This window comes from Xiphias gladius, chromosome 4 (genome assembly GCF_016859285.1).
Source record: "Xiphias gladius isolate SHS-SW01 ecotype Sanya breed wild chromosome 4, ASM1685928v1, whole genome shotgun sequence".
In the NCBI taxonomy this organism is placed as follows: Eukaryota; Metazoa; Chordata; class Actinopteri; order Istiophoriformes; family Xiphiidae; genus Xiphias; species Xiphias gladius.
In genome coordinates this window covers 10615907-10629255 of record NC_053403.1, presented here as the reverse complement: position 1 = coordinate 10629255, position 13349 = coordinate 10615907, and the positions used below count along the sequence as shown (strand labels likewise).

General features: G+C 41.9%; 1 protein-coding gene across 1 annotated transcript in view; it reads right to left on the bottom strand.

Annotated features, from left to right (window-relative positions):
- Positions 1-13091, bottom strand: part of afg1lb (AFG1 like ATPase b) — a 34997-nt gene extending 21906 nt beyond the window's left edge. The window contains exons 1-7 of the mRNA XM_040126207.1: positions 12433-13091; positions 11863-12188; positions 8224-8275; positions 7975-8076; positions 7587-7714; positions 3437-3536; positions 59-117 (exon numbers count right to left, since the gene is read on the bottom strand). Coding sequence (XP_039982141.1) covers positions 59-117; positions 3437-3536; positions 7587-7714; positions 7975-8076; positions 8224-8275; positions 11863-12188; positions 12433-12547 — 882 coding nt within the window. The 5' untranslated portion in view covers positions 12548-13091. The remainder of the gene's footprint in view (positions 1-58; positions 118-3436; positions 3537-7586; positions 7715-7974; positions 8077-8223; positions 8276-11862; positions 12189-12432) is intronic.
- Positions 13092-13349: the final 258 nt, after the last annotated feature.

Sequence of the window (13349 nt, the reverse complement as noted above, 5' to 3'; positions counted from 1 at the left end):
TGAGATAAACAAATGAATAAATTAACAGGACAAGAGAGAGGGATGACTTTGTCTCTACCTTCAGCATGTCGATGAAAGGTAGGAAGGTGTCCCTCTGAAGTCCGTTTTTGTACAGATCTGAAAGAGAAGGGGAGGGCCTGTATTAGAGCTGCTGTTTAGCCTCCTAATAATGTCATTCCCCGCCACAGATTGGCAGATAAAGTGGCTATTGATGAACTGAAGGATGGGTGGGGAGGCACGACAAAAGGACAGGGACCAGGGGAGAAAAATGGATTTCTCTACCGGCAGCGGCAGCAACATAAAATTCATTACATTCCCAAACAATGGTGGCGAGAGAAAGGACTGTCGCCTTTTCAGTGTGGACAATGTCCACAGCAGCTTGGTGAATAGAGGTTTCAATTAGCTCGGCTGGAACAAATTACATCTGAAGTAGCATCCCTGATAGACAGATAAAACAGATACTGATTCACATACAAACACAAACAAAGACACACATACACGGACACACACACATTGATGCTTAAGCTCTCTCCAGCTGCAAATGCAAACAAGTGGTCGGTGGTCGTCGTTGATGTTTGGGCCTAAGCTTACTACAGTAGGACCTGACACACAAACAACACTCGCTTGATAACACCTATATTGTAATGGACTGTGCTGTGTGGGAGACATGACTATTGCCAGTGTTTAAAAAAAAAAAAAAAAAAAAAAAGAGTGGACATAGACTTATTTGCTTTCTTGCTGAGAGTTAGATTAGAGGATCGATTTGACTCTTGTGTCTGTACAGTAAATTTGAAGCTACAACTAGCAGCTGGTCAGCTTAGCTTAGCATGAAGGCGGGGAACAGCTAGCCTAGTTCTGTCCAGAGGTAACAAAATATCACCAATTAAAAATGTCACATTTCGTTTGTTTTTGTTTGTACAAAAACCAAAGTGTAAAAACGACACAATTTGGCTTTACTGGGGATTTGTGTTCTGGACTATTTCTTGGCCAGCTGCAGTAACGCTCTGAAAGAAATGTAATTAGGAAGTGAGTTTTAAAAGGTGCTAGTGGAGGGATTTTGTTGCCTTTGGACAGGGCCTGGTTGGCTGTTTCCCCGTCTTTACGCTAAGCTAAGCTAAGCAGCTGCTAACGCCAGCTTCATATTTACCATACAGCCATGGCAGTGTTATTGTTCTTCTCATCTACCTCTCAGCATGAAAGCGAACAAACGTATTTACCAAAATGTCGTACTATTCCCTTAAGATAAGCAAAAGGTTGAGAAGTGTGCTGAATCACACCTGGAGCCAGCTGTCGTTCATTTTATATGACTATTTCCCCATGACACTGTACATTTAATTACTATACACAGATATAACCAATGCCACTGTCAATGATAATTATTTTTCATTTAAGGTCATCAAAATAAGCTCAGTCAGATAACATGAAGTTCATGTGAGGTCCGGTGCACTGTAAGTGTTCCATTCCAAAAAGACACCACGTATCCCTCCCACTAACCCTCCTCAATCTCATTGAAGTCCATGAGTATAAAAAAAACAAAAACCAAAAAAAACCAAAAAAACCCAAAATGCTTGCTTTAGCCATTCTAGCAAAAACCTCTCTCTGAATTCCCCCTCAAAACACATCTAGGGCTTTTTGATACCAGCATCTCCACATCAATAAAGATGGAAAATGTATGCCTTTCATGTTCAGTTGTCTCTTATGGTTTTCAGTGTTCCATTAACAATGTAATTAATACCAAGTAGGCTCTCTATCAAGTTTGCATGGTTTGGTGCTTTGTTCTTAATAGCCAGTAAATATCAGAGACGCGCGTCTTTGTCTACGAGGGCCATCTTGCTGCCATCCACTTTGTACCCACTCAAGGTTTTGAGACATCAACATCTTCCTCGAGAGAAAAAGACCGCAGATAGCACATCACGCATTTATCTCCACCTTGATCACCACCTAGCTCATTGTTTCTCCAACCTTACTCTGCTGGCTGTAAATGCAACATCAAAGCCCGTTTAAAGGTTGTGTCATGTCTCTAAAGAGGAGAGATGTATCAAATGTTCCTCACCTTTTTACTCTGGTTAATTGCTGTAAATAGGAAGTAGTTGGTATGGTCTTGTAATGCTCAATTGATTCTTGCAGGAGCCAAGCACTTTTTGGATAAACGTATCACGTGAATGATGCAGATGTATGCAAAGTAACCGTCAAATGTGTTGATGTTACTTTGGCACAGGTGGAGGAGAAGCAAACACTGATGTTCTGGGAATATTACTTGTCATTTTAGCTGCTGCAGCATATGCACTGTTTGCCGAATAGTTAAGTGGACCTTCAGGGCTAAGCCATTGTCTGACAGAATTTTACTGTCAGTCTTTTGCCCTCTCAGTCTTTATGAGCTGAGCTGTCTATAAAACAGAATTCCTTGCATTCTTGCGTGCTCACAGTAAGTAAAAGCTGATAAGTTAGCATTTACACTGACAGCGAGGTGCAGACCATTGTGAGCTTCAGTAAACATTCATCAAAATTAAATATGTCGCAAAACTCCTCTCCAACATAACATGCTTTATTCCCAAAGCGTCTCCAAAACTACTATGATTTTTATAAGTCAAATGATTAACTGACAGACAGTAAATCAAAGAACTGGAAACAACTTCATGATTAAGGAAAGATGGTCGAGTACTTTTGAGTAAAATAGCATGTTATGTTGGAGAGGGGTTAAGCAAAGTGCCTCATTTTGATTAAGTTAGTAGTTAAACGGTTGGCGGTTAAAAGGATTTTCTGCTTTCGACAACTCTATCATTGCTACGTCAGCGCAGCATCTGGAAGAACTTGCTGGTGTTGAAATGTTGTTGGTTCAATCTGTCAACCTGGCACAATCTGCAGAGTACTCTTGTGCAAGGCGCTCGATTGCTTCACCTTCAGCGTAGATTAATTTGGCTCTTGGTATATAAGATACTGTATACTATAAGATACTGTATACTGTATACCATTTTCTGCAATGAAAGGGTCACTTATGATGCTAGAAGAATTGTCAAGAGAGTAAAGTGACAGTTTTTTTTTTTTAAAGGTAAATTTTTCCCACTCATGGGGATGATCTAGCTCAAAACTACCCTATTTGTTTGAAAGCAGCAGTAAGAGAAAATATTTTTCAGATAATGCTGTGATGTAAATTTTAAAATTCTGTACTGTTTTGTAAAATTAACATATGTTTCTAGAGTAAAAGTAGAACTCAATATTTGTTGTTGCTACCACTAATGTTGTAGTAGCTTAAATGGTTCTGAGATGCTACCTACCAGCAAATTTTTATTGTAGTGTAACTCTGATGGCTTCATACTTAGACTAAGCCATCCTACCTATTTACTGAGTGGTGTGTTCAGTAACAACAATAGAACTGATACACAATGGTTGAAAGCAAATATAAAGTACATATGTCCTCAGACAGTGGCCGTCGTACCATCAGGGGGTCTGTTGGAGGTGGCCACCACCACCACTCCGGTCTTGAACAGCGTCTCAAACAGCTGCTTCAGGATCATGGCATCAGCAATGTCAGTCACCTGACAGAAGAGAACCAGAGAAGACAAAGAGACACATTCACGTACTGTATAATTTACCTTTTCTTGCCACACTCCATGTGTGTGAGTGTGTGTGTCTGAGGTCAAACCATGCTATTAACACTCCATGTTGATTAGTTACATTCAGGTGTGCTCATTCAATCCTTTGTGTCTGGTCATGGCCATTCACACTTGCACACATCCACGCGCACGTCCACGCACTCACCTAAACCACTTGAACTGACTGCAAATGGTCACGAAGCGGCTTTCTGCTGAGGACAAGTAGCAGCAAAGCAGCGGACCTGAGCTAATCAACTGAGCAGACGTGAGAATGACTGAACGTAAGCGAGAAAACAAGAGGAAGAAAAGAATAATGAAAACAGAGCAATGTGAATCCAGACTGGGGTCACGATGGCAGACAAAGCTTCGATCCAAGATGGCCATATAAAGGCATATAAAAAGGTGCATGCATGTGTGTTGTAAACACAAGGCTTTACCAGGTCATAATACATCAATCCAATTCAACTGTCCATTGCCTTTTTCATCTACATCATTTCCATGAGTCCACAATAAACAACGGTCAATGGCAACACTGAAGCAAGGACATTTATGAGTCGCTGGCTGTTAAATGAAGAGCTCTGGCCTTTCTATTAGTAATCCAGTGCTCTTTTTAATTGTCTCACCTCTCTCTCTTTTACCTCTGTTGTTCTTTTGAGCACCCATGAAGGGAGAAATCATGCTACCATGTGATGCACACTAGTCAAACCCGCATGTATATAACACGCCTGATAAAGCATGATGACTGGCTGATACAAGACGGGCGAATTGTAGAAGAAAATGATTTATTTCAAGCGTTCTTGGTTGCTCAAAGTCATTAGTGGCATCATGGCAATTGCCATTTTAATTCAATAAATTCATAAATTAAGTTTCCTTCCGATATAACATACAAATCACCTAAAAAAGTGACCTTCCATTGCAAAATTATTGCTTTAAAGATAGTAACTAATGTGATGGAGAACCGTTATGTCCAAGTAACAAGATTAAACTAAAAGAAAGAGAAAAGACATGTTATATTTTATTATGAAACCTTTTAAGAATTAAGATGTGTTGAATAAAAGGAAGACTTTTCAGTCACGTATCTGTCCCGCCCTCTCCTCTTACTCCCTCTTACCTACTTTTCTGTACATAACAGGCCCTTCTGATTGCCATACCCACAGCATATGCCTCCTTTCATACTCTGGAGAGTCTTCTGCTTTTGCATATTAGCCCCACTGCCCTTGCCAATACTTGATTAACATTTGTGTTAAAGCCTTGATTTCACTAAGGAGAGGTGGCTAGGGGCATCAAATTAGTGTGTGTGTACTTCTGTGGGTGTGAGTGTGTGTGTGTGTGTGTGTGTGTGTGTGTGTGTGTGTGTGTGTGTGTGTGTATGAGAATCAACAGAAAGCCAAGGCTCTGTGTCTCTCTGAAGGGGCCCCCATTTCCTCCGACCGCAGGATTTTATTTTCATTTCAAAAGAATCATTTAAAAATGACCTTTTATACAACCTGGATTTGTTTATTCATGTACCCTCAACATCGGCATAGTACGAGGGGCAATATTGATTGCTGAATGAGTAGAGGGAGCGGGAAAGAGAATGGGTACCCACAGAGTGAGAAGGGTGGAGGGGACTGATGCAGCACTTGTGGAACACAAAAATAATGGTGCAATCTCTGCCAGCCAATGCTGATATTTAAATGAGCATCCAATTACTCAAGCGGCTGTCAGTTTACAGCAAGGCACACGGGTGCCAAATTAAACCTCTTTTGATGTTACACCTCTTTATGTACACAACCTATGAGCAATTTCACAGAGGCTGCACACTGACTGAGGCCCTGAGACAATGATGCTCAAGCGCTTTCTTCTCACTCTTCTTCTTCCTTTCCTCGCTCTCTTCCCATCTTTCCATCTCGGACCGCTCAATGGCGAGTATTCATTAGGGGAGCCGGGGTGGGGGCCGCAAAAGGAGGGAGGGGGCTACAAATTACTGATAATGGCACGGTGCTAATGAAGAGAATGGAGAAATGTCATTAGCATTTAAGAGGATAAGATCCATCTGACCCGCCGCCGCCAGTCGCTTTCTAGCTCCACTCACTTAAGGAAGCAGAAGAGTGCGACTGATACCCAGAGCCTGATTTGCATGGCTGAGTGGAGGAGGCCGCTGATTGGTATAGACACCCCCCCATCCCCAACTCTCCCAACCTCGCAACCTCTTGTTTATGCATCACAAACAACACGCACATGTCTTCTTGTTTCCCCTCCATTCATCGGTAGCAACAGTCGACAAGCGAAAACAGCAAAGCTGGCGACCGCAAACAAAACAAATCAATGAGAATGCACAAACAGCTCCGCAGTTTAAAATGTGAAAGACTGGTGGATGAAAGGAGCAGCTCTTGATCCTTGCAGATGCATAGAGAATGATTAGAGAGCGCAGCCGCACCTTCTGTGACCTTTGACCTGCCGGCATTAACTGCAATGATATCAGTAAGAGGAACAACATTGTGGTGCTAATAGATGTGTTTGGTCGCTAATGATAAAGACAGGAGCACACGTCTTTCTCTGCGGCAGTGATTGAATGATTACCTTACAGCGAAGGGAGAGAGCTTCAGTAGTGGCTCTCTCCTCTGACACCAAAGGTTAAAATAATGAGAAAAATCTGCAGCACTAATGGCCGAAGGAGCCTTTTAGTTGTGTTTATCCAGGGTACAACACCATGGATGACTTGGTTGTACAGGTTTGGGAGCGAACTAACCGGGCAAGTATATAAACAAGCGAGAAATCACCGACTCAACTAACTGCTGCAGGTTTAAGGTATTGGCAATGAAAATGTTATACCTTGGTACATGTGAGATTACACAATTTTACTACTACTGTACTAGTAAATCACTAATTTACTACATACTACAGAGAGAGAGGGTGTTTTATTGCTACTGGAAGTCATTTTGCAATTATACTATATTCATAATGGCCACTAGGTGTCCCCCAGTCCTGTTTTTGTGGGGACATCATGATCAGAAGGATCCAGTTGTCCAGACAGGCACTGAACAATAATAAATGGATTTAGTTTATGCATATAATACTGCACTTAGAATAGACAGAGTGCAACTTTTCAAAACGACCTTTTGGCTCTTTAGCAAAGAAGAGCCAAAAATAAAGTTCCTATTATTCCAAAGAAAATACTGTGAAATACCCCTTTATTTCCTCCCTCATCACAGTTCTGTGAGGTTTTGCATAGGCCCAAGTGTCATCTCAAGGGGCTTTCTCCGGACAACGGGCAATCATTTGTGTTGGATCCTAATATATACAGTTATATATCCGCGCTTGGCTTGCTATTGCAACTGAATACTGAATATGTAAATACCATATTTATTTATAAAAATTTATGTAAAAAGTCTCCAAATAATTTCGAAATAATTAAGTTAGCACATACTGAAAGATAACCATCTCTTGCCCCAATCCTGCTGTCAATAGTGAATAGATTTTGTTTTATCTGGAGCAGTACTATCAGACAGTAGGGTTGTAAGCATGGTCATTTAATAATTTTTTTTCAGTATGCTAACTTGTTTAAACTTTAAAATTCCTTTAAAAAGAGACACAATTATTATTTATTATTTGTATAACTTTATGCAATGTGCCCCAAAAGTCTTATTTCCTTTAAATCTTTAGTGCATTTTAAAGACTGTATTGGTATTTATCTAATTCTCCCAGCTCACAGATATTTCCATATAATGAAATATAAGGCAACACCTGAGGACATACCTAAACATCAGCATGACCTTGTTATCTAGAGTTGTCCTAGCAGTATATGTACCAGTAGGATCTATTATTTAGGTATATTTTCAGAGTACCACTGTTTAAATAAAATGTATGCAGTTGATATAAAGAGTATCAAAAACAAAAAACTCAGAATTCGTATTGTCTTGTTTGCTACTTTTAGCTAATGTTCAAGCAGATCTTAAGAACTGACAAACACACACACAAACACCGTGCACACTCTTTAACACACTCGCTCACCTGAAACTCGTCAAAACACAAGAGGCAGGTTTCATGGCTGATCTCCATGGCAACCGGTGATATGGGGTCATAGGTGAACATCTTTCCTAGCTTTCGCTTTGGCAGGCTTTGTTTCCTCCAATGGATCCCTTTAAGCAGTACACAAACATCAGGCACATCTTAAAGCACACCTGCATCCGCAACCCAAACCCACTGACAATACTGAATAAAGGAGCAATTTCACCTGTATGCATAATGGTAGACAATTAGCTGAGGGAGGGGGGCGCTTCAGGACAAACAGAGAGATAAATACAGGATCTCTAGTGAATGGGGAGTTGGAAAACTTCCATAAAGTCATGAAAGCCAACCTTCAATAGTTACTGCAGTGGATTGGGAAGAAAATACTAACTTTTGTGGATGTCCAACATGAAGCCATTGAAGTGGACTCTCTTTTTAAGGGTGTTTTCCACATGGGAGTAAAACAAATCCATAAGCATGGTCTTCCCTGTGCCTAAGAGGGAGAGACATTAAGGAAAAATAAATGTTTCCAACTTGTATCCTGATCGCAGACATCTTTAAGAGGTTTAGCAACACAGTAAATGACATATTGATAAGTATTTCCATGATAAACACACATTTTCTATTTACGTGATCTTACCAACATCTCCGTAGATATAGAAGCCTTTGGGTGGTCGTGGAGTCGGCTCTTCCTTCGGGGGAAAAAAGGAAGAATGAGGAGATGACTGTAGTATGCTTGTTTTATATTAAATCTTTTAACAGCTGCTTGTCATCAAAAAAGCAATGCATAACAGTTAACCACAAATCAATAGGGTTGTATGAATTTAATGCATAGATTAATTCCCTATGAAAGCACGGAACACTATAGCTGGTGACCTAAATAAACAGCATTATATTCATTAACATATAAGACTGAATCATCGTTTAATAAACGAAGTATGTTGAGGCATTAAGCCACCACTACAGTGTGAGGTTTCACATTCTCCAGACTAGCCCACTGCAGGGGAGGAAGACAAAGGGGATCTAATCAACAAGACAAGCCAGGGTTCCCACGAAAGAAAAGCATCATCAGAGGAACAATGGGGGGATTTGTCAGACAAAACGGAGAGGACTGGATGAGGCTCCATACAAGATGGAGTGGACTTGTCTGTGCAGCCTGTTTAGCGCTGCTAATTGTGATACGGTACTGTTGCATTGAGGTGCTGCTGGAAGTCATTGTACTGCCTGCCTCCTATCATCAAAAGATCCTTGCTTCAAAAAAAAAAAAAAAAAAAAAAAAAAAAGTCTTCTGTGTGACTGAGCTGAGAATATTGAGTAAAGCCAAATATCTCTAAAGGGGGCCCAAGCCATGTAAACGCATGTGTCATCAGTTTAATTATGACATGTAATGATAACTTGAGGCATATTTGTGTTTAGGAGAACAAGTTACAGATGTGTTACATAGGGTTTAAAAACAGTGCGGTTGATGATTTTCCATCTCTGAACTGGGCGATGCCAAATAGCTTCGGAATTAACTCAGCACTAAACAGAGAGGACTGTCCTCTCACAATTTAATTTAGTAACTATTTCATGGGGACGGTACTCAGTGTCCCCTGCACTCGGTGTCCACCACACAAGGAGCACTTGACTCCGGTAAATGCAGACAATGGCCGATTGAGAACTAAATGAAAAAACAAACTTGTTACCCATCCTCTCTCTCGCTGCCCTCTCCCCGCTCCTCCCATCCTCTCCAGCCCATCCACCCCCTCCATCCCTCCATCTACTGCATGTCCTGTGCTGGAGTGAAATACTGGAAGAGCAACAAGCCTTTCCTGTCTGCTCTGGCTTAACAGTGTGTGACTTCTCCCTGACTTCCCAAGCTGCCCTCTGGCATGGTAGGGTAATTGTCAGTGGTGGCTGGTAGCCATTCTGCTTCGGCAGAGTGGATAAGGACAAGGCTGTCCCTCAGCCACTCTGTCTAGCTGAGCTCTGTGGCCTTGTCTCACCTCCTGGTGGAGGATATAGACTGGCACATGAGTGGAAAGTTCACATGCAGGACATTGCCAGGTTGGCTTTAAAGTGACTTTAGGAAAACTGTGTTTGAACATGTTTACAGCGAACATTTCTACAGCGAAAGATTTCAGGTCTCTCACTGGGAAGCTTAATAAAGTGATTTTGTTTAACTGGTGTAACTGTCCTGTCCTGCTGGAGGCCTACCGTGTACGGGACGACTCTATGATGCAGGTCTGACTTGAAGAGTGCGGCTCCCACTAAACAATGGCCCATTGTTAGCCGACTATCCGCAAAACCACGCCACATTGGGTCAATATTAAGTCAAGTGTACTCTCCTCACAGACTTGGTCAGTTAGTGAGGACAATGGCGGCACTTTCACAGAGAGAACAGACATCGAAAGGACAGTGGTATGACCTAATTCAAACTAGAATAATTGCATAAGTACTCTAGTCAGTGTGTATGTGTATGAGACCCAGCGCAAGAAATAAGGTGCAGAAGTGGGGGGGGGGGTTAGCGGTGTTGATAGCCTAACACCAAAAGTATTTGTCAGAGTCCCAAATCAAAAGCAAAAAGGACAAGAATGGCCCAGACAATGGGGATCCCCTCATTACTGCATGGGGATGGTGAGAGAGTGAGAGGGGTGCCGGGACGGGCCCAGCGGGAGGTCTGCCCTGCTGCCTTCCAAAAATCTCTGCCTAACCCTATGTGTTTGTGCCAGCCGAGCAACAAAAACACTCCCACCACCAAATACTAGACAGTCAGCTCCCCTGACCTAAAAACAACAACAGACCCCTACATTACGCCGTTCCAAAACTCACATGTACAATACACTTCCCAGACCCCTACCCTCCTTTTGACCTGAGCCCCATGGCCACCATCAGTGATACAACTGGAATACAGTGCAGTGGACTCTGTGAAGCCCCTCCATATGTTAGACGTCAATGGGGCTCTACTGTATGACAGAATGAGAGTCCAGATCCCACACTGTAAAAGGCTTTAAACATATCCATTGTGTAAAATAAATCCTTCACTGTGTACAGAATCACTCCTTATTTTCTACCACGTGCAAGTGCAAGAATTATTTTGAAATGTTTGCACCTTTTTATTTCATTATAATGTGCCCTCAAAAACTTCCACAATGGAAAGAAGAAAAATATTGTCTTTTTGTTAAAAATCCAAATGATGCAGAACTACCCCAAAGGTCCATTTACTAGGTTTTCCCTGAGCTTTCAACAGTGTCCCGGGGTCTTCGTCAGTGGAAGGAGTTTACTCAGTTGTCAGTGAGATGGATCTGTTGGCATACAGGTTCAGCAGCTGTTACAATATCAGCCGTAGGACTTCTGTTTTTCTCATAACAGCTACAGCTAGTTATATGTCAGAAGACATCTCCGGGACAACATAGCACACTCTGTCTGATGAGGAACACTCTGTGAGATCAACTGAGAGCTCTGGAATAATTTAGTAAGTGGACCTTGATTTTGGAGACCAGAGCACGGGTCTTGATTATAAAAGGAATGGTAGTTGTGTTTCAGTCCTTTGATTACTCAACATATTGACCTCGAATTTTCCCTATCTTCTGAGGATGTACTGTTTGGTGTTCCTATTAATTCTTTGGTTGAAGCCAATGCGTTCTACATTATTAATTAGATTTTATTGTTGGCAAAAACACACCGAATATAATTATGTAATACTCTTGTCCACTGTGATGTCAGTGTCTTAACCCCTGGGGTGGTTTATTGTTGCAGTTATTTGTTCCATAAAAAGGAACGAAAAACAGCCTGGCAGTTGTGCAGTCATCCTTTGTCGCCTGTACACTGAATGAGAAAAATTCACATATTCTTCTCTCTCTCATACAAAAACCACTACCAAACACTAAAAGGGGGCGGGAGTTTGTTTTGTGTTTGGTAACAAACGACAGATCGACTTCACAAGTCAAAGAGACAGGCAGACGGCAAGGGCCTGTTGCTCTGGGACACACGAGGCAATTCATTTGCTTTACACCACTGTGGTTAGGTCTGTGGTGTGGCCTGGATCACCTGTGGATTAATTGATTAGTGAGGGATCATCCAGATCATGAGGATCATCAAAATGATTCTATGCGTTTTGAAATTAGCTCCAAAAACCTTGCTATAGTAAAGGATCGCACATGGGTTTCATGTCAACTAAGATTAGATTAAGAGATAAGAGTTTGAGTAAAGGGGACTGTAACGAAAAGTTTTGAGGACAAAGATTATCAGACCGTGCATTATTGTATTAGGACACATGTTAATAAAATATCTCTGTTACCTTAGCAGCTGATTCGCCACCTTTGTTTTCAGCTGCAGTAATGTAGGGGTCATTATCTTTCCCGAGTTGACTGCTGCCATCTTTTGAGTCTAGTCCTGGAGGAGGTGGGCTCAGGTACGTGCTGTTACTGTACTTCTTCAGGGTGTGCTGCAGCTGAGCCAGCTGCTGGAGGACGTGTCTCTGCTGAGCGTCGTTCCTCAGGGAACCACACTGGACGAGGCGGTCGTAGTGTCCAATGGCTTCAGCCGAGGCAGAAACATCTGCTGCCGGAGACTCAGGGGAGCCGGATGAGGCAGACGAACTACATGTCCTCCAACTAGTGTAACCTTGAAGCATGTCGACAAAACACATCTGCGTTAATCCCGACGCTTTTAAAAAAAAGAAGTCCTGATTCTATTAAATGCAATGAAACTGTGACTGGAAAGAGAGTGCGTTAAATCCAGGTGTAATGCAGAGGTTATCAATGATGTAAGCAGCAAAGTTACCAAACCTGTGTTACCTAAAACACGCCGTGACACCCTGAATCTCACACAGCCAGACCACCATTAACTACAACACACTCAGGCCTACCTCTCCCCGTGCAACCGGCTGACAGACGGCAAATCTGCCGCGAGGCCAGAACTGCATCTCTGAGTAAGAACTTTATTGAGCATCCGACAGCTGCAGGCACCGTGCGGGCCGCCATGATGGTTCAAAACGCCAAAGCTTTATTGAGATTCACTGAGACGTACAAGTCGCACATGCACAAGCGTGGAGGGTTCATAGGAGGGGATTTAAATGTGACAGGTCCTGAATAATTTTTTATCGGATATAATTTCTCTCCATTTAAGCTCATAACAGTGGCACAGTGGAAACAAATCGTTGCAAAGCTTTTAGCCAATATAGATCCCTCTTTCTTATCATTACATAAGATACTAATTATTAATTATTGCGCTTGTTGATTTCTAAGTAAAGTTTTTGTGTAATAATTAAAATAATTTTGAGCATGTCAATCGTCAGTGGATGGAGTTTACTCCGTTGCCCCTGGGAAGCATTGAGCCTGTGTGTTGAAAACGGGATCGCTTGCGTTTTCACATTTCAGCCGAAATTACTTTACACTGTGAACTGTGACTGGCCCACGTTATACAGATAAAATGAATACGTTTGTGTCTATGGTCGAATAAACGAATTCGGCCAATGTGCCCTTTGGCGGGTTGTAAACAAACCAAGCAGCAGGTGTCCGGGCCAGCGTCAGCTGAGCCTCAGCTGATCGGAAGTCTTTAATCCAGTGACAGTGACAGACAGAGCAATACCGGGATTTGGGTGATTTGCCTTCAACATAAAATTTACAATTACACTTTTTAGGCGTGTGAAAGAAAAAGTCACGCTGAAAATGTATAAACATGACTTTACAGCACCAATAAATACTGCCTGTCATCTGAAGCAGTGCGTCTTTTCCACTATACTTTTTATTAATTGGACACAATATTCGCCAAATCTTTTATTTT